At 34.5% G+C, this 22,255-nt stretch overlaps 1 protein-coding gene across 1 annotated transcript; it reads left to right on the top strand.

Annotated features, from left to right (window-relative positions):
• Positions 1-215: 215 nt before the first annotated feature.
• On the top strand, positions 216-14,884 carry valopa (vertebrate ancient long opsin a). The gene is made up of 5 exons (XM_006630393.3): positions 216-1,186; positions 3,305-3,515; positions 6,220-6,337; positions 7,456-7,695; positions 13,152-14,884. The coding sequence occupies exons 1-5, from the start codon at positions 823-825 to the stop codon at positions 13,386-13,388; spliced, it is 1,170 nt and encodes a 389-aa protein (XP_006630456.1). The 5' UTR covers positions 216-822; the 3' UTR covers positions 13,389-14,884.
• The last annotated feature ends 7,371 nt before the right edge of the window (positions 14,885-22,255 follow it).

Genomic DNA, 22,255 nt, shown 5'->3' with positions numbered 1-22,255 from the left:
AATCTGATAATACAACCACAACAGTCCCATACAGGGGTGTTCTTATTTATATTTTATTCCCTAGGTGCCTGTCATTTTCCAGTTTCAACAGACCATTATGTCTTCATTTGCTTTACCCCAGTTTATAATCCAGACTTTCAGAGCATTACGCCATATTTAAAAGGCTATTCGTTTCCTTTAGCTCACAGACGATTCCTCAAGGTTCTTGTGCGTTAGTCTTCTATGCTCTTTGTGGGCAGGAGTATTTATTCCTTGAGAAGTTGCAGGACTGGCCGGCGATAGCTTATATAAAGGAACATCGAGAGCACATGTGCTATAGCTATATAGGGCTACTTACTGTGCAGAACTGGTACTTGCAGGAAAAGGACAACTGCTTACACCTTAACGTTTCTGCGACTTTCATTTCACGTTTTATTTCATTGGATCATTTTCCTAGGTTTTTTGACGTTGAACCGATTTTTTTTATTACAGAGGATTACGGTCCGGATCCCTAACCTAGCAGGTGTATAAATCACTTTAGAAAGGGCATGAAGAACTTGATAAACGTTAATTAAAATTTTCACCTTGTACTGTATAACTGTAGAATTTTTAAAGCTAATTGAACAAACCGGTCTTCATACTTTGAAGACATATTCTGTAATATTCTTATAGATTGTAGAATTAATACCGATGTCTACAGGAATTGGGACATTTTCTTTTACTGATGCAATTCTTTATTTTTCACTACCTGTCACAAGGTAATTGAAGTTGACTCTACCTGTGAACTTTCTTCGGAAGAAAAGTAACTTTTTCTAAAATTCCTTGCCTCCCGCGCCCCATAAAATGGATTCGTTTCGAGTTTCAGTCAACGGTGTAGTGTACACAGAAGCTGCAGAAATATTGAAACCCGGAGATCCTTTCTCCGGTCCGATTGAAAACATCGCTCCCTGGAACTTCAAATTTCTGGCTGCGTTAATGTTCATTGTAACGTCTTTGTCCCTGTCTGAAAACTTTACAGTGATGCTTGTTACCTTTAGGTTCAAGCAGCTGAGACAACCTCTGAATTATATTATTGTTAATCTCTCTGTAGCGGATTTTTTGGTATCGCTAATCGGCGGGACGATAAGTTTTCTAACTAACGCTAAAGGTTACTTTTTCATGGGACCATGGGCTTGTGTTCTTGAAGGATTCGCAGTTACATTTTTTGGTAAGTTTCAGATTTCTAAGTAAGTAATGGATGCACAAAGAATCTGCTTTTCTCAACAGAATATACAGTACACGATAGTGTACCGAGGTATTAATGTCCTATTTTTACCAGCAAGAATTAAACGGCAGGTGTCAGTGTCGTTTCTTAGTATTCGTTTTTAGTATATATCTCACAGAAAGTTACATGATCTAATACTTCTTAGATTATCACAATGTTAAGGATTAGGATTTTATCCCAGATATCATTCGTCTTAATTTACAATATCGTAGAATTGCCGTGGAACACGGATTGATAATGTGATTGAATGGAAATGCTTACAAGTTAAACTTATAAAGGAGTAAGTATTATTGAAATGATGATGACTATAGTCAAATGGTATAACAATCCGTCATTTATTTTGTTCAGAAGTGTTTTAGCAACTGCTAAGTAGACAAATAAGTCTTTTAGGTGATGTAAAACAGTATTACAATTATTTGTAGCCCTATGTATTTGGTGTTTTTTTAATAACAGTTATGTGAACTATTATTGAATCAACCACAAGCTTTATCATAAGTGCGTGAAAATGATTTACCAGACAGCAAAACTGTAAATGAAATTGTGTTAGGAAAGATTTGTTTAAAATTCCATAACGCCTATGAACAGAAGATATAAGCCCATTATTATATACAGTAAAAGTATGAATTAAAGGACTGCAATGTGAAGTAATGCTTTGTTATCAACTAGAAATACAAAAGAGAACCCTGAAATTATGTCAGACTGCCTTCATGAGGGCAGTGTGAATTGATTTTCCTTTTAACACCACTTTTGACAGCCCTTTTTCAACTAGTTTGGTGTTTCAGGCCTCACTCGTTCATTACATTAGCAGCACAGATATTTTTCACACTGCCCACTGAGTGCATCTCCATGCAGTGTGGTAAGAGATTGTCTGATTCAGGGACCTGGGAGTGGCGTAGTGCCTATCACCCATTCCTGTAGCCTCTTGTTGAAATTGGTTACCCAGGTGGACAAGGTGTTGTTAGCCTGAATGTGATTAAAAGATAATGTTTAGGGGTTTCCAAGGGTGTTACATGAATCTGCCTTATGACAGGGACTCCCTATTTCAAGAACCATTCAAAGATAGACTCTGGCTCCCCTCACGACACCATATGGGATAAAGCACTTTTAAAGTACAAAATGGTTGTATTACCAAGCACGTCTTGGGGACCTTAATTTAATTTTCCACCTTCCCCCCATTCTTGTTTTTGTGACTGAATATTGCTCTTTTTTTGCTTCTTCCAGTTATGCCTTTCTTGTAATTCTGCTCTTGATTTTCTTCTCTTCTACTCTTTAATATTGGACTAGTATTTGTGATTGGATTGTCACCATCTTGTTCTCAGTATACAGTTTTTATCACTTGATTCAGTATATATGTACCATATGATTTATATAGTATTTTAACGCAACGGGGCTCAGGCGGGCGCCCTTGCCGCATTAGGTTGGCCCCTGCACTGTCCGGGGCTCGAACCCGGGACTCCCGCGTCACTCTGCAGCGACCCAGCCCCATGAGCTAAAGAGAGATCTCCCTACAGCTCAGTAGCTGTAGTCCTGCTATCACAGGGAAGGGCGGTGACATCACCTGCTCTGGTACGCCGGCTCTTACACAGTGCCTGTCGGCCGTAAGCGTTACAGTATGTATTATTGGAGAGCTGTTTTATTAGCTTCATTAATAGAGTTGCATACAATTTTGACAGCTACAGCATTAGAACAGTCTTGAAATTATTTGGTAATGTGATCCTTTGAATGACCTCTTAAAATAAACTTCAATTAATCTATTGGCATGTTAAAATTCATAATAGAAAGCCTTGATGTACACAGAAATAACATCAAACTAGTGACAATACAGCTAGTGAGGCTGTAAATGTGCTAAAGTTTCAAAATAAACAAAGATATTTATGAGGAATATAATATCTTGCTGTGAAAACAAAGGTCTTATCACCCCTGTAGCCTGGGCAAAAACGTGTTATAAAAATAACTGTACTTTGAAAAGAGAACATTTTGTCTTCTACTAAAAATATCATTAATCTACAGAACTCATCCATAATGCTCACAGCATAGGCAATTTGTTTTCTGTTTTGGCAGGAATCGTTGCTCTGTGGTCATTGGCTGTTCTGGCCTTTGAGCGCTTTTTTGTGATCTGCCGTCCTCTGGGGAATATCCGGTTACGGGGGAAGCATGCTGCTTTAGGACTGGTGTTTGTGTGGACCTTCTCTTTCATCTGGACCATCCCACCAGCACTGGGATGGAGCAGCTACACTGTCAGCAAAATTGGTACCACTTGTGAGCCAAACTGGTAAGATCTATCTAGATCACCTTGAAACATCAGCGTTATAACCTGGGTAGATGAGAATAGTGCATGTTTTTTTTAATGGGAAAACCATAGCTCACGAAATCTGTAAAAGTGTAGTTGTAATGTAGCTCTCAGTCCTTATGCCATTGCATTGTGGCATGTCAATAGATGAGGATCCCTAATATTCATCATCCTGGCTGGTTAGGAATGCAGTCTGTGGAAACAGAGCTAGGGTATGTTTTCAAACTTGAGTAAAATGGAGATACATTTTGTTTTACATAGTTTTCTACGCGTTTCAGTGATGGCACCCTACACAGGAATGGCTGTATATTAAAGGTTTTAAATATATTTTTTCCACCCATTGAATTATCTCTGCAGAAATGTTAGAAATGAGAAAAATGTTGATGACTGCCATGTTCAATGTTTAATCTACATAAAAATAAACCCCGTGTTTAATTAACAGACAATACCTGTCTAGTCTAGAAGTGTACTCTTGACAAAAGGCATGAGAATGTATTGTATTACCAGCTATGAAATGGGTAATCACCCATTTTGAGATAAAAAAAACATGTAGTCATTTTTCTAAAATAGAAAGAGATCTATTTTATTTTAAATTGCTTAAAAATATATGGAAGTGTTCTTTCCCATTGTGTCCCTGCACCTATCCTTAATTTTGTTCAGTGGCCGTTTTATTCACACCAGGGTTTCATTTTTGCTTTTCAGTGACCCCCTGGAAAGGGAACACGAAATGGACGAATTCTGTCCCAATTTTAATATCTGGGGAACAGGAAAGGGGCTATTCACATTTGAGATAGTTTGTAAATTGAGATATTTTCAATAGTTTCAGGCTTTTAAGCAGCAGGCTTTTAGTGTTCTGTATACCAGCTATTACAAATTCATAGTTTGCATTGTGATTAAGTGATTTAAATAATTTTCTGTCTGTGGGTGTTTTTTTAATTCCACTGAATGCCATTCATTTACATGAATGCATGTTTGTGGATATGTGTATTGCTTTGCAGGTTCCTATCTAATTATATGATAGACAAGGTGAACAAATCCCCTATTTATGAAAGTAATGAGGGGAAGGCAGCAAGCAGAATGGAAGCAGGTGGAAAGCAGGAAGAACTGCTGACAGTGCTACTCCAAACTGTTGATGAGCTGGCAGCAGGACCTGCAGATAGCAACACAGAAGACACATGACTTCATTAAGCAACTTTTCAAGTAGAGACATGAGACAGTACAAGTGAAAGACTCTGTTTAAGGGAACAGAATAAGGGAGTCTTTTTCCCCTTGCTACCAATTTAATGGACTCTGGAAAGAACTGTAAAATATGCAAAGAGAAAAAAATATTTCTAACAGAAAGGAGTTACAAAGGGATTAATTTACAGTATGGCGTCCTGATAGCTTGTTTAGCAATTGGAAGGATGTGGAGTTAATTTTTAAAGACGTGCAGATAATATTTCAAAGTAAATTCAATAAGTGAAGCAGGAAAGATAGTTGTTACCTTAGGTTTGAAGCTTTACGTACATAAAGCTTTACATTGTAAAGATTGAATGGCAACATTGTTCACAGTACTGGAGACAACTAAAAACGATAGATTACCCAATCAGAGAATGGGGGTATTGAGCCTGCATCATAAGGTTAAGAAAACATTGCTCCATGTTGCATGACTGAGTACTTGGTGGCAGGCTTTTGTGCCTAAACAACTAATATTTTGAAGCTACTGTACATAGAGACCACTGACAACATTCCAAAGTGAAATGGTTGCTACTGTCATAATCTCCAGCTATTTTTCATTAATAATGAATTCAGGTGAATATTTGAAATAAAAACATGTTTTTCAGCTGATATTCACTCCGTATTGCTCACAGTATGCTGAAGAGGAATTTAAGACACCAGAACTCAGCCAAAAGAAATGTCTCATGACACCAAAAGAAGTGGTGTTTTTTCTGCAGATGAGAAATGTACAGTAAAACATGATTCCTGTGGACAATGGTTTTGCTGTGCTTCTTTGTACATACTGCAGTTTAATCATTTTTACTGACTAGGAAATTACCTTGCCTGTAACAAAGCCATGTGAATTTGAGAAAGTAAATCAAAACAGGTCTGAGTATGTAATATTACATTTCTCAGGAGTTGCTCCCTCATCTTTAAGCAGAACACTATACTGTTTTTCATAAATATAGCAAATTTAATTCCTTAATATTGTTTAAGTTGTTTTTCCTCCTACTTCACAGTGTCTATTGTCTCTTTTCATTTTTACTTGGTCTTAAACTTGTATTGCTTGGAATGCCACCACATTTTACTTGTTTACATACTTACTCACACATTAAATATATATATAATAACCATTTTGTTAAACTAGAAATTTATTGGCAACACATTCAATATAGCTGAATGTAGTTTATCAGAACTGCATGAGTTTCACAGCCTGCATCTTACAATTAGTTATAATTCTAGAACCTGCTAGGACAGAAGCATGATTTTTAAATATTTACTTCAGAAAGTTTATTTGATTTATTATTATAATAAATAATGAATCATGAAGTTCATGTCTGATAATAATTCAAAGACATTAGGAATTTTCTACAAATTCTGTTTATAAAAATATTGTCAAATTACAGACTAAATTGCAGCTATTTTCATAACAGTGCAGTTATATCACTATTAAAATGGAAGTAATTATTTTTTTCTTTCGTTTTTGCAGGTATTCAGGGGATTACTATGACCATACATACATCATCACTTTCTTCACAACCTGTTTCATACTACCGTTGGGTGTAATAATTGTGTCATATGGAAAGCTTATGAGAAAGCTGAGGAAGGCAAGTTTGGCAGGTCTATTCATGCAGTTTCTTATAATGTGGGTTCTATGCTAATATTGTAAAACCTCTACCTATTATTTCCTTAAATTAACACTCATACACAGACATAAAACTCAAATGGAGATCAATGACTTTGAAACTGCACAAAAAATCAGAACAGAATTTGATCAATGTCGCACACATAAAACCCCAAAATAGGATAGGAAATAATGTAGCAACCATGAGAACCCCTTTAGTAGGGAAGAGCTTACAATAAGTAGCAAACAAGAACAATGGAATAAATAAATAATCTTAAATGAATCACAACACAAAAACTTTTATTCACTATTTGCAGTAGGTCTTCTGGCGTGAGAAAATATTTTTTCCAAACCCCTGGAAACAAAATATAAAAAAAAACAAAACAGTAACACCAGTAGGAAACAAAATTGCAACACGTTTACCTCGTTACAAAAAAGGTAACAAAGGTTCTTATAATATAAACCATTAAAAACAAATATGAAAGACAGCACTTCCTTGATCACTCGTTATTCTGATAATACTCAGTGCTGTTAGTTTACTGTCCTTTAAGGTAAAGATCACTACTCACATTTATAGGAATCACAGGGAAAATGTTTGAACAGATTTGTCTTCTAAATATTTCTTAAATATTTAATGAAATTAAGCACAAATGCAATCAATTAGATAAATATTTGGAAAAAAATCCAGATTGAATCTGCACTCTGCAGAACCACACATTCCCTATTCTGATAGGAAACAAGAATGTGAACAACCTAATTTCCCCCCCCCCCTCTTATAAACTTTTAACAGGTTCAAAAGAAAACTAACACTGCGTTTTGGAGGGCTTTTAAACATTCTTTGTTCTTTTTTAATACATTATTTTTTTCATAGAGCCATAATTTACATATACTGTATATTCATAATACATAAGAATAAAAACACCCTGGAAGAAGAAATGCAAAGTGAGAAAATAATGTAGCAACCATGGGAACTCTTTGAGCTGTTACCTCAATTTAGCAATGTTACTATTTCCTTTGTTTATACTAAACTATACCCCCTACCTATCTTTGGGTAATTTTAATCAAAACACTCATTTAATTTTGGTTGTTGTTGTTTTGTAGGTATCTGATACTCAAGGTAGGCTGGGAAGTACCAGGAAACCAGAAAGACAAGTCACACGCATGGTCATTGTCATGATCCTGGCATTCCTGATCTGCTGGACCCCTTACGCAGCCTTTTCAATTGTTGTGACCATCTGCCCCACAATTCACCTGGATCCACGTCTAGCAGCAGTGCCAGCCTTTTTCTCCAAAACTGCTACGGTTTACAACCCCATCATATATGTGTTTATGAATAAACAGGTACTATTTAAAAGTATTTTATTATGAATGAGCTTTTTCTGCATATTTGCTAATTGGCTGGTAAATGTAATGGTCTGTAGATTCAGTTTTAAAAGTCCTAGTCTAATCTGGAACAGAAAGCAATGATGCTCCAAAGTCAACATCAGTTAGATCTTCCCAGTATAATGCTTGTAATTTGCCTACAGCTACTGATATTTTGAACTGACTCCATATCCTCAGGGATAGTGGTAAGATAAGATCACTTTATTGGCCATATACAATTTCTTGTATTAGAAATTAGTATTTTTTCACATACCCCAACTTGCTCTCCATGTGACACACAGACAGGGAGAGAATCTTGGGGTCAGAGCACAGGGTCAGCCATTTATACAGCACCCCTGGAGTAGTTAAGGGCCTTGCTCAGGGGCCCAATGGAGTAGGATTCCTATGTCGACCATGGGATATGAACTGGCAACCTTCCAGCCACAGGTGTAGATCCTTAGCAACAGAGCCACTGCACCCTCCAGATAGAGGAAAGGAGTAGATATTCTTGAGTCACAACTGAACCAAAGGATTCGTAACTAGCACAAAGACCACATTATTTCTAAACTTGTTGTATCCTGTGTATATAAATAAGGAGGAGATGGATGGGAGACCAGGGAGGATACTGTTGTCTGTAGCCTCGGCAGCCAATGTGTGTGTAAGGTATGAGAGGTACGGTAGCCAATCTGTGTCTAAGGTATTGAAAGATAGTCGGAATAATAGTACTGAACAGAACTGCAGATGTCCCTCATCCTGTTGGATTTTTGTGAATGTCTGCAGATCTTTGGGAATGTATTCCACATATATATTCAGCATATAAGTGAAAAAAGTCTGGAAACACCATGCTACTGGCAGAAATTAGAATTAAGTCTTCTCAATACCATACAATTTTGAAAATATAAGATCTGCCTATAAAGGTTAGATGGTTTATTTAGAGACTTAACCTGTATCCATAACTGATCAAGAATAATTACTGTCTTTAAATTATTATTGAGATGATTGATAATGCATCACCTCTCACCCTTGGGCCAAATATTGAGTCTTTAACTTCACAGCTTTGTCCAGATCTCTACATATTAGAGTAGGTAACTAAGAGGCCACAACCATGCATGAATTTGTAATAGGTTAGGTACTTTCAACATAGCAAAGAAAAAGACATTCTTAAAATCAATAGGTGTGTAAACCCTTATATAGAGAGAGGCATAAAAATATTATTGATTTGAATACTAATTTATTGCATTTTTAATGCTTTTCAGTATGTTAAATTCCAGTTATTGGAAAAACATAAATTAAAACTAAAAGAATGGGAATATTTCCTAAAAATAGATTCATAGAATAGTGGTGATGAGAATCAACTTTTTGGCAGCTTGTTAATGTAACTAAAAAGTATTGCAACAAATTGTGACAATAGTATTGCACTATTGTGACAAATAATCCATATACCATACTAATGCAGTTGGGTGTTGGAATCCATTGTGAGACCATTAATAATACATTTCGAAAAGTCGAATTCTGAAAAAAATGTTTTTGTTTGGTTAGGTCTAGAAATTTTATCTGGCTGGACTGTGAAACATATGACATTGTATAATTATGCTTAGTGAAGGCAGTTGTGTGGCTTTTACATTATAGAAGAAGCTATTAAGGATGATATTACTGCCCTTGGCATGATTTATAATTTGATTTCTATCACTGAATGAATTGTTGGAGTGCGCTGTTAAAAATAGTCCAGAATGTAGAAGGAAATTATCAGGAAAGACCACTACTTCTCTCATTCTTTGAAATAAATTCTACAGGATTGTTTCTCCATATCTACTAGAAATATTGCTGCCTCTCAAGGCCAGTCCCCCTAGGATCAAGTAGAACACCTCCGGCACTCTTACAGCAGGTGTATATGCCAGTAGAATGCTAATGCTTTCAGAGTTGCATGTGGCCTGTGCCGTTTGAAAATCATTATGAGCATAAAACCTCCATGGAGCTCACTGTGTGGAAATAAACTTTATTTTCACCTGTTATCACAATTCTTCCATTTTATGATCTTCAAAAATGTATATCATGTACTGTAGGTGCATTAATAGAGTAAATTCTCTCCTAACATAAGCTGATCAAAACCCATTATCACCTTCAGTATCAAACATATTCAGTTATAAACAATGGGGATAATTACTAGTCTGTATTGCTTTTTTGCTACTGGTGAAGCATGAAACTGCTGACATTGCATGAAAGGAAAATTTGTACTTTTTGTCTTTGACCTCTAAGCTGATGTGCTTTGGCAACAGAGGTTTTAGTGTGTCTACATTTGGGGTAGAGGCAGTAGGGAACCTTTAAAAATGATGTGTTCTGCAGTGTGCCTTGAAGTAATCTTGAACATACTCGAGAAAATAGAAAATTGACTAACCTGGCTCATTCTGCGTGACCTTTTCTTGTTTAATTAAGGTTATGGCTTTTTTATTTTTAAATCTGTATCTCTAAGTACTCTGACTGACCTTTTTCTGGGCCATTTGGTGGTGTCCAGATTACATGTGTAATTACTGTCTTCTGCAGTGTAGCTCCATTCTCTCTCATTAAAAATGAGACCCAGGGTGCATATGCCATTTTCCTTTGTTCCAACACTTGCTGGTGCTGTCTTGCAGTTTTATAAATGATCAGTAGCACATATAGACTATGGATGAAAGTTCATCTGTAACATGTTCTTAACATGTAATATTGTGTTCACTAAATATTCTGCAAATACTATGAAAAGGCCGATATTCTAACAAAAGGATTCTGCACAAAAACAAATTCACATGTAATGGCCAATTTACATTTACATTACATTTTGGAAAATGGTCATTTCCATAGGAGTGACTTGTTCTTTATGATGTAACGACAATGATGGTATTCCTGTAAACCCTGAGGTCTCTAAAGCACTAGCACAGCGGACCTTTTTTCATAGGAAAACTGATGTACTTCATAAGAGGCATGTTTTTAAGGAGCATGTACCTTATCACATAGGCATTGCTGCAGGCAACAGCAGACCTGGCTAATTTGTCTATTCAAACAGACATAAGGCTTTTAAGGCACTAGCTGAAGTATAATTCAGCCTGAAAAAAGATAGAAAATCAGAGTCAGATGATTTATTTCATGGCTTGTGAAAAAAACTGAAAAAGTGGTCTCATATCTCCATGGGTGTCTGCAGAATAGCAATTTTTACTAGAGGTTCACAAAGAGCTCTGGCTGTAATTGCCATTGGAGATGGATCGACTTGTTTTTTGGGTACTATCTAATATTTTGGAAGGAAAACACATATTATCTGTATTTTCCTCATACATTTTTAAATAACCTGTTTCTTACATCAAAATATATATGCAACAAGTTATAATCCATTATAAATTCCACTGAACACTTTATTTGCCATGCCAGTTTTTTGGACTTTATAGAAAAAAAAACATTCTGTTTAACATGTGTATAATTGAATTCCCTCCTTTCAACTTAAATGTCTTTTCTTAGCTTTTCTTTAAAATAGTCATACATCTAAATTGGCATACTATTGTAAATTCTCCAGGCAAACATGCAAAAGGACTGCTATCAATTTTAAGGTGAAAAACTGATCCTTTAGACAAAAGTCTTGTATTAGATTGCAACACAACCAGGCACTCTTCATTAATTCAATATAACCTTGTATCACATATCTGCCTGTCTGAGCTTCTACCTCTCACATGATGGGGGCTGACTGCAGAATATTATTATAGCATATGCAAGTGTAGAACAATTATTTCCTTGGCTTTTTATCTTTATATTTAGAAGGATTAAAAACTATAAAGCTGAATGCAAGGCAAGGACACTACATCAGTGTCAGGTTGTCTTGCAGTACAAAGAGAATACTAGTAGGACAATAGAGTTTTGTTTTGTTCAAAGGAGAAGCTCTAAAATGCTCAGTGCTGTGCATGGGAATGTCAGACAACCACTGCATAACAACTACCCTCTAAACAGATTTAAAATAAATCAGGGACATAAGGCTACTTGACATGCTTCAATAGAAAGCATTAGTCACAAAAGAACCAAAGAATTCATAACTAGTATAAAGACCACTTTATTTCTGTAATTTTATGGAACACTAGTAGATATGCTACACTTCCATTTCAACATTGATTAAGTTAATTGCTGTCTTAGTGCAACACTGTACTTGTGTGATTGATCTGCAAAGCATTTAGTATTATATCACTCCACGTTTTCTTAAAAATGTGGTAGAATTAAATGAAATTGGCACCCCTGATAGGGATAACCCAGAAAGCCCTTCAGAGTCCAGATATTGGAAAACAAGAAATTGATTGTTGAACACAAAAGTGTGTGCAGGCTCTCATGTAGCTGAAAAGCTAAGTATTCTGTTAACATTTCAGTGCAGGGATGGTAATTTTATTTCGGAAACAAATTTCTGATAACATGAAGTGTAATTTTCAGATGAAGTACAGCACTGTTCCTGTTGTTCTTCGAACTGTAGGTCAGGACAGTTTGTGTGGATTGTAGTATTTATACAGTAAGTTAAATATATAATTTATATATTTAAAAGAAGTCAGAATTTAAATAAGATATCAAAGACAAGTTTATCATACAGTATATTATATATATTTATATTTTGCACTTGGTCTTATAGATTTCTTGTATTTTGTTATGTTCAAAATGTCACCTAAAGACAAAAAAGATTCACCACAGGCTATAGGTTGGTTTTTGCTTATCAATTAGACAAAACTGGGCTAATACTCTATTACTTCCTAGTGTTTTCTAATACTGAATAACTTTAACAAAAACATAAAGGAAAAGTAAAAAATGTAATAAAGGAAAAGAAAAAACCAACAACAACCTAGATGGGGAAATGCAAAAAAAAAGCAATTGATAGGGAAAAACACTTTGTTTAATTGGGATATAGATCAGGATTAAATTATAAAGCACCAAAGTACTACAAGTATTACAGTGGCAGATAATGCATTTTTTATAAATTTCTAAATACATAGATTACGAATAATGAACTATTGTTAATTTATCTTGCATTACATTATAAAGCTTATAATTTATCTTGCAAGATAATTTGTTATTTGTAACCATTTTAACAGTTGTGCATCTTATTAAAGCAATCCAAGTTAAATACATAGCTCACAGTTCAATGTATTTACTTTCAGTACTAGGATTCAAACCCACAACCTTCCAGGTGTTAGGCCAGAGAATATCCACTGTCCCACACTTCTCTGTACACATTTCTTCTCCTGCAACAGAATGACAGTGAGGTGCAAGGACTGCAAGTCCAGGTGACAACTGTAGATCCCAGAACACAAAAGAAGAGAACTAATTCACAACGTGCAATTTGAAACTATTACTATTCACAAATGGCATATTTTCTTATGAGATAAAAAGTACTGTTTGATTCCTGTATGTTATCGTGTATTTTTCGATTTTCTCTACAGTTTAGGAAGTGTTTAATTCAGCTGTTTAACTGTAATGGATCAGCAATGGATATGAACCTTAACCAGACTACTGACAGGGGGCCGATGACTGCTGAAAGCAATGAAGGGGAGATGTCTGCCATAGCTGCTCACATCACCATTTCGAACAACATCACTGAGAAAGCTGAAGAGGAGCAAAGCCAGCAAAGTTCCTTTGCTCAGCTTCCCATTCCTGAAAACAAAGTCTGTCCCATGTAAAAGATCCGCTGTCTGGCCTTCTTCTTTTAGCCCTTTGTTAACCAAGACGATGTTTTTCCACAGTGGTCAAATTTGAAATTGCTGACTGTTTATTAATGACATGAAGTAGACAAGAGCTTATTACAATGTTTCATTCAAATAATGCGGTGGGTGATTTCAGGGAATGGAAGTGATGTATATGTATATAATATTATAATAAAAGATCAGTTTTTTTTAAATGGAAGACTATAAGTAAATGGCAATAAACACATGCAGCAAAAGAAACTGAAATTTCTACCTTCCAGCTTTCCATATGAAGGAACTATGTTGTCAAGTAACATTTTTGTATCATGTTCCAGCTTTACTTTACTGCAGATAAGTTCAGTGATGACCAAAGCTGTGCATTCATTTTCTTTTGTGATTGGTCTTAAGTCTTGGAAAACAAAGTACTTAAACAGTAGGACCCAAACACTGCACAAAAATGAGGTCTTAGCTGAAAGTAAGGCCTTTCCATTTGTAAGTTATAAACACAAGTTTATACATTTGTTCTTGTGAAACTCTATCATCTACAAAAGAAAGGTGGTGGTTCTTCAAAATGAACCTCTAACTTGTGTTTTGTCATTATTGTTAATGATTTCCTTACCATCTGCATTATTATATAAACCTTCTTTTTAAAATAACTGCATGTGTTGCCAATCGAGCAATTTTAGCATTTGACTGTAAAAGTACAGTCATTACGCAGAGAGAACATTACTTAAAAGTGACAGCTCTTGATGCAGTGTGGTAGAACAAAGCTTGTAACGGATAGTAATGAATCTATACCCAAAGCTTTATCCCATGACTTCAAAATATTCATATTCAAATAATCTTGCATACATGAACAAAATTGGAAATAACGTACTTGACTTTATGTGACGCGTTTTAGAAAAGCTCCATACTGTATATATTCAACTATATGTCATAAAATGTACATTTAAACATTAAATACATTAAAAGTATAGAGCAGACATAGAATTGTTTCACCTCACTCTAGTGTATCAAGTAAAAAAGCAATATTTCAACAACAAAACAAAATCTAAGTTTAGGCTTGACAGATGTAGACCATTACTTGTTTTTGTCTGTGTAGTTTTATGTATTTTGTACATCTATCATAATGCCGTAAAAGGAATAATTTCCTCATGTCTGAAGGGACAGCAATGCGACTTAATCCCTAGGACTTCATATTTGTAAAATTATGATAAAATTATATGTTTCATTGTTTTGTCTTGACTGTGTACTATAACTGCACTGATATTTAAAATTATTATTAGCAGCATGTTGAGAATGTAATCCTGTCTTTTCCCTGAAACCTGTATTCATAAACTATATTAAGCATGATTGGATTAGCTGGGGTCAAACTAATGAGGAGCTCTCATTACAAAATGAAAATTTGTATTTTCATCCAAATAAAACACTAGTATATTTTTAAAAGCAATCCATCTTTGTGGATGTTTTCATGTGATTCTACACTTCTTACATGAGTATTCACTGCTGACTGACTTTTAATTTGAAATTTGTATTCACTTAAAAGCATAAACTAAATTAAAAATGGAAAACAATCAGCTATTTAAAAGAGAAAAAAATAATTACTGAAATGGGAAATGGGAAAACAATGCAAATTATGTATCATATTAATAGTATAATATGATTTTGTATACAAATGTTGAAATGTTACCTGACAGAGCATTATAATAACATTATGTCTTTAGTTGTCTGGTAATCCAATAGAAAGTGCTAGACTACATCAAACTGTATAGTATACAATTATAGTGAGAGTTACCATTTCAGAGTTTAAATATGTTTACAAGCCTTTCTGGAAAGGAAATCGTACATAACAAGAGCATGGAAATCAAGGTTATAGTTAATCTACTCTTATAAACATGTTATAGTTGAGCTTTACATTTCACTCATTACTGTATGTAAGACTCTGAGTGGGGTTCATGATACTATTACATTTGACACCAGTGTAAGCAGAGGAAGAATACATCACTTCTGTGTAGTTTGTGTTAAATTCCTCTGAGTAAATTGTGTGATACGTGATTAAGCATTGCCATGTTGCCAGTTCGGGGGATAACATACAGTAGGACAGTTACATTCACACAAAAGGGTCTCAATGGGTACACAGCTGCTCAGAAAACTTTGCCAAGTAGAGGAAACAACAAAAACCCTAAAATGTTATTGCTTCCTATACCTTCTTTACCTATGTTCTGTGTTTCATTTTGATTAGCTGACATGCTTCTAACATGACTGTGAGCCTACAGTATATGGTTTGATAACTAAAAACACAATCCAATAATTATGAAACAGGACTGTCTTGATTGTTTCTCACCTTGGAACATGGCTGAAAGGTAACGTCTTATGACCATATCTGTTCCATTTTCACAATAATGTACTGTTACAGTATCTATCTACAGGTTGCTTTTGGTTATTTTTGCAAGGTGGTATGCAATAGATCTGCCTTTTAATATTATAGAACCATGATGTGGGTACTTATTAAATACTGGTTATAATACACTGAATACAGTTTTTATTTCAATAGTATTTTGAACAAAAATATTTGGGCCTCTCCAGGCACTTCTTATCAATCAAAACAAATAGTTACTGAAAGCACTTGTCTCACTGATTTACAGTGCTTTGGAGAAAAGATTACTGATTCTATCTTCATGAATTTCTTTCTAAAGCCTCATAAATCACAGACCAGCTTCACATCACATTTTACTGTAGAACATTTTGGTTACTGAACACATAATAAAAAATTTTAGCCTACATAGCCCTTCAGCTTTTTTATGTTATTACATTAATAACATTTAATGTAAGGCACTTTATACAGTAAATGTAGCTGCTCATATTTATCAGTAGTAATAATCATTGTGCTTTATTTTACATGCTGCAGTTTCATTCACTTTCACAAATGAAACCATGGCAAAAAAACACAATATAAATCCATTATGAATCTATTACCTCTTTGAAACACATATACTCTATCAATTGGAGCACATTTGCCTGTCTTCTGGAGGGTTGTCAAATGTGATGAAGTTGGATGAATACCATCAAGATAATTCAAGTATTATTAAAAGAAAGTTTATATCACAGCTGGATATTTTTTTTTACTGTATGTTTTGTTATAATCCAACTCCATACTCTCCATGTATCCGCTAAATCTATGTCATAAAATATTAAAATATTATATTTACAAATATTACAATATTAATGTAATAAAATACAGTGTGTTCTAATTTCAGGATTCTGGCAGGTTTTTTTAAAATGTGTTTCAAAGTTTTACTTGATTATATAAATTATTATTTTTTATTTGCTGATTTTAGCCACTGAAACACCTTAGGAAAACAATAGCCATTAAAAATGCTTTTCTTTTGACAATACACTGGAAAGGGCTATTCACCTTTTTTCATTTTAAACTGCAACAGTCATTAATTTTAATTTGAAGCTTCCATAGTTCCCATATGAAGGAAAAGAGTAAAATCCATAACCTCCGGTACATTGTACAATCCGGGCAGCAAAATAAGTATTTAGTTTGACTACATTGCCTATTATATCAAAATTATAGATTGTTGCTTTCAATTCAAAGTAACAAGTCCCTGTGTGACTCCATTCTTCTGAATTTCCCAATTACACTTCATAAAAATGAACTCCAGCAGGAAATCATTGTGCTTTCAGGATGGTTAGGAAGAGAAGTGATTGAACAGCTTCACTGCAAGGTTTCAACCCCCCACCCCATCCTAATGGGTTTAGGCCCATTAAATGCATGCAAAATTATTAATTATATTTTAAGCTCAGTAAGGAAAATTTACATTTCATGTAGCTCAAAAAATATTTATAGATGTTTGCCATTTCAAGTAACACAATTACTACGAGCTGGTGTTAAGCCTTTATTCCAATAATATCAAAGCATGAGAGATTCTGAATAATCCATGTCTTCTTTGCTTTCTTTTTCATGTATGCATCCAGATTATTGTTGTTGTTCAAAGATTTAGATATAGCTGGTATATATGTTATATTTATTCCTTTTCTAGTGTGTAAAATACTGTACATATCAACCCCAAAGGTCTTATAATACTTTGCACTTTCCTTTTTTCAGATGGGATTTTTGCTTTGTGATATTAAAGGGTGATCTTCACAGAATGTTACTTTAAAAAATAAAAGTTACAAGTTACTTGGTGTGAGATTACTTTTTAAAAGTACAAATTTGTGGGGAAATTGTTTTACAAAATCATCAGTGATCAATTTTGTGTGTGTAGTAACCATGTAAAGTTTCACCTTTTTTAAAAAAGTAATCAATTTGCCACAGATTACAGTATATTTGAAAAGTTACTTTCCCCAACACCAATTCTAATAATTTAATAATTTAAATTGCACTACGTTAGAATGAAAATATTGGAAAATAATTCCCCATTTAAAAACATGTTCAGTATGTCTTCTTCTGCATTCTCTAAGCCTCTTGTTCCAGTACCATCTTTAAATTCACTAAAGTGCACTGGATAGTCTGGAATAAGTCATCTTTTATGTGTCCTCACAGGAAAAGGCACACGGATTCACCTTGGTAAAATGAAAGGCCAAAACAATCCTCCGCTATCTTTCCTATTTTTTCAACAAACAGTAGCTTTGAGGATGCTTGTCACATGCTTCAATCTTCCAGCTAAAACATTAAACTTGTTTACTCCTTTTTTAAGTAAAAACAAGTCCATGTGACCAAAAGAATCTAGTGATCCGGTTTTGATCGCACTGGGGCTTATTTTCCTGCTTCATACAATAAATAATGTTAATGAGTCAGAGAAGATGAAGACTGTTAGGAAAGATTCAAGCCCTCTTAGGTTACTTTTGTTTGCCTCTATGTCTCTTACAGTATCATTGCATTTTGCTTAGATAGGCTTACCTTTGTTTTTTATATTGCTATATTCACCGCATTCACCAAATGACAGTGAAATTTTATAACATTGCTTTGTTTTTAAAAGCTCTTAAATTTGACAAAAAATGGCAAATTTACACAAAAAAACTAGGATCTAGAAAAACTAGAAATTAGGATTTCTTTGAAACGTGAGTAGCAACCAAACAGAACCCGAATATAGTTTATAAATGAGCAAATGTAAATAATAAATCATAAGATATGAAGGTTTCTATAAATAAGCAAAGCAATACATGTTTGTGACAAGATACTTTTATTAAAAAAATTTACCTTTAGCAAGCAGTTAAACATATCTAAAATATAAGAAAGCCTTCTTTTATTTGTGTGTCTCACCATGTTTTTACGACTAAGACACGGTCTCTGCAGAACAAAAACACAATGTTTTTAATATAAATGAACCAGGGTCAGTTAAAGCAAGTACAAAACAACTGCCTTCTATTGCATTTCTAAGTTCCTGTCTGAGTACTGTTTATACTGTATTCTAAGTTTATTATTTTCACCAAACAGGATGAGGTGCTGAGACAGGATGTAGAATGCCAAACTATCTTCATTACAGTGAAAACTGCTCAATGTTTCTTATAAAAATCTTGCTTAGAACAGTGGATTATAAGATGCTGATTTCAAGCACCATTAGATACACTGTATTTCCATCAACTTGGCCTACTGTTTGGCCATGGAACTCTAAGGATAATTAGATTACAATTATGCAGAATTGTATTGCTGGCAGATAATCAAATTACAAGAAGCAAACCCTTATTTATTTTTAATTCCACATACTGCTACTGATTAATAGAAAGGAAATTAGAAAATGTCTCAGAATAGAATCCTCCATAAGCTATATTGTTTCAAATGTATATAGAAACACACTGCAAATGATTTCCATAATATCTTCAAAATTAATGTCAATTAAAATTATAGGAAAATATAATAATTTTAAATCACAAACTTGATCTCAGTTCTGTATTTTTGTGTTCAGGATAGGTGTGACTTGCCTCTTGGATACTGATACTGTCTGACACATAGCCTTCAAGGTAGAAACTAATGTGGAAGCGATAATATGGTTTTCTATCTCCCCCTGTATCATGGAGTTTTTATTTCAGTACCTATTCAGACTTGAAATTTATGTGCCACCTAAGGGCACAAAAAGTCCACTGCTGAAGACAGATGTTAAGCTTTTCTTTTTCCATTAAATTAAGAACAGATGGGGGTTTTGAGTCAATATGATGTGCGGTGCACGGTTGCGCACTAAACAGACAAATGGACTGGATAATAAGGTTTATTGCATCAATTCAGTCTAGTTTCAAATTGTTTTTGTCAAAGTTTAGAATGAAACCATTTATATATTTAAAGGAAGCATTTCTTTTTAAAATCTGTTTAAACCATAACAATGACGCAAATGCATTTAACATGACAAGAGCAGGAGGACGTTAAAGAAATAATAGTCTGCATTTTGTGAATTAGTTACAATTGCAAAAGCAGTAGTGCAATAAGAATTTCGAGAGGACTATAGAAATGTTAAAACAGTCAAAGAAAAACAGTGTGCATAACAAAAAAAGAATATGCCATTGGAACTCACAGCATTCACTTGTATTGATTCTTTCATTACATTTGTAGTGCATATTTCATTGGTTTAAAATTATTACTCTCAAGTACTGTGATAATTTTACAACATCTTTTCAGTGTAGTTCATAGACTAATTGGCTAGGAATTTGAGTAGAAATACAGCCAAACAGGTATATTTGGATAGCCTGTGAAATATTTGCGTTCATGTTCCTATGAATGTTTGGAGCTATATTGAATAAAACTTTCTATAAGATAAGCAAAGCATAACACAGAACTTGTGATGTCCCATATGGTAAGGTTTGCTAGAAATGTATCACAAATAAAAATACACGGTTTAAGGAAGTAAAGACACCAGTAAGTTTAAGAACTTCCAGCTAATGAAAAATGTTTAATAATGTATAGTGCAGGCATGTTTCTTTTTATTTAACCACTGATTAAAGGACTTGGAAAGGAGTAAGAAAAGGGAAAACATGACTGAATTATGGAAATTGAGGTTATTAGAAACAAAATATAATATCTGAATATCTATTTCTTCCCAATTTCAACATTACTTTTAAGTATTTTTGGGGATATCATCTGATACATGTTGTTTGTTTAAATGTCCCAAAAGTGCATAATACTTATTCATTTCATTACAAATGTACATTAATCAATGTGCAAGCCCCTTTTTTATTTTAGATACTGTGGCTTACATGTATTGTACCTATATCATGAAAGGCCCTTATAACCTGAAATAGCTGAATAGCTGAGAGCTATTCAAGGCTGAAAAAACAAACATTATACATTTTTTTGTATGGTATAACAACTTCAATAAATGGCACAGTCAACTAAAAGTACAAATAGCACCAGTGTAATATAAAAATAGCAAATATTTGGACTGAAGGATTTTCGCATAGAAATTGGGACAGTTAACTGTATAAAAATCCAACTATCTTTGATAGTTTTCAGAATGATCAGTGAATGATCCGTGCACTTTTTCACATAAATGCAAGTAGGTTAATTTTTTTTTTACTGCACCTTGTCCCCCACACCCCACCTTGGGTATGTTTCCATGGTATTTTATTATTTTTGTGTTCATTATTGACATCACTGCTAGTCAGCAATTGCCAAGGAGTTGAAGGCACTGTTAGTCCTTTCTGAATAATCCCAGCCTTACCTCCAACAGAGCTAAGCCATTTGTGCATGACCACTTGAGGAATCCTCGTCAAAGTTAAATTACGTTAGTTCATGGAAATAATTAGTGAAATTACATTAGTTCATGGAAGCAAATACATTGGATATCAAAAGTCTACACACCCTTATTGAAATTTCAGCTTTTGATGATGTAAAGGTTAAAAACAAGACAATTCATGTCAGACCTTTTTTAATCTCTAATAAGATCTTGTAACCAATAATATTTAAGTTAAAATTTTATTTAAAGATCTCTACCGACTTGGCTTGGTCTCACTACACTGTAGCCAGTCTGAAAAAGGTACAACAGTGCCTGCACTTTCTGAGGTGCTTAAAGAAATTTGGTATGGGGAAGCAGATCCTCATTAACTTTTATCGTAGCACCATAGCAAGTTTCCTCACTAGTGGCATCGCTGTGTGGTACAGCAATACTACCATGCATGACAGAGATGCACTACTGCACTACAAGGGGTTGTGGCAACTGCACAGAGGATTATATGATGTGATTTACCATCAATTGGTGAGAACCACAACATCTGCTGTCACAATAAAGCCATCATTCAGGATCCCAACCATCTCAGCCACAAACTGGTCCCCCCCTCTGCACTCTGGCAAGTGGTGCAGCATCATTAAAGACTCAAGAACAGCTTCTATCCCACTGCAGTAGGGATCCTCAACAGCTTACTGCAGTGCACATCTGCACTATGCACTTTTTGCATGGTCTACCATGGTTTAATTGTTTTTTTGTCTCACTACTACATATTTATTTTCCCCCACAACATATGTATTGCTGTCTTTTCTTGTTGTCTACATTGCGTGGTGTTGTCTGTTGTACTGTGCTTGTCCCGAGAGATCAGCGTGATTAAGAATGTAAGAGGAAGAGCATAAGTGTAGAGTCAATTAAGATGACAAGTTTACAACAGTTAGAACTACAATTGTCAATCAGATATGTGCAGCAATAGGCAGTCGGAGGATGAACTTCAGTAATGAGGCAGAGTAGTATGAAAAAAGACAAGGTGACATACAACAGACCAAGATACAAAGTACCAGTGCCTGGACTGAGAGTTGTTTGGAGCAGTACAAATGAATAGTTAATAAGGGCAGATTCTGAGCTGATTGCTCAAGAAGAAGCTCCAAGGTCATGTCAGAGAACAAACATTTTTGTAGTACAAGTGTCAGAATTAAGAATGACATC

This window comes from Lepisosteus oculatus, chromosome 4 (assembly GCF_040954835.1).
Source record: "Lepisosteus oculatus isolate fLepOcu1 chromosome 4, fLepOcu1.hap2, whole genome shotgun sequence".
Taxonomy (NCBI): domain Eukaryota; kingdom Metazoa; phylum Chordata; class Actinopteri; order Semionotiformes; family Lepisosteidae; genus Lepisosteus; species Lepisosteus oculatus.
Note: the sequence above shows the minus strand (reverse complement) of the source record. Positions and strands in the feature narration are given on the sequence as shown.

Excerpts from the sequence above, each read along its gene's own strand:
- valopa (XM_006630393.3), top strand. The coding sequence starts at position 823 with ATGGATTCGTTTCGAGTTTCAGTCAACGGTGTAGTGTACACAGAAGCT. Across the intron at positions 3,516-6,219 it reads ACCACTTGTGAGCCAAACTG|GTATTCAGGGGATTACTATG; the intron begins GTAAGATCTATC and ends TCGTTTTTGCAG. Across the intron at positions 6,338-7,455 it reads TTATGAGAAAGCTGAGGAAG|GTATCTGATACTCAAGGTAG; the intron begins GCAAGTTTGGCA and ends GTTGTTTTGTAG.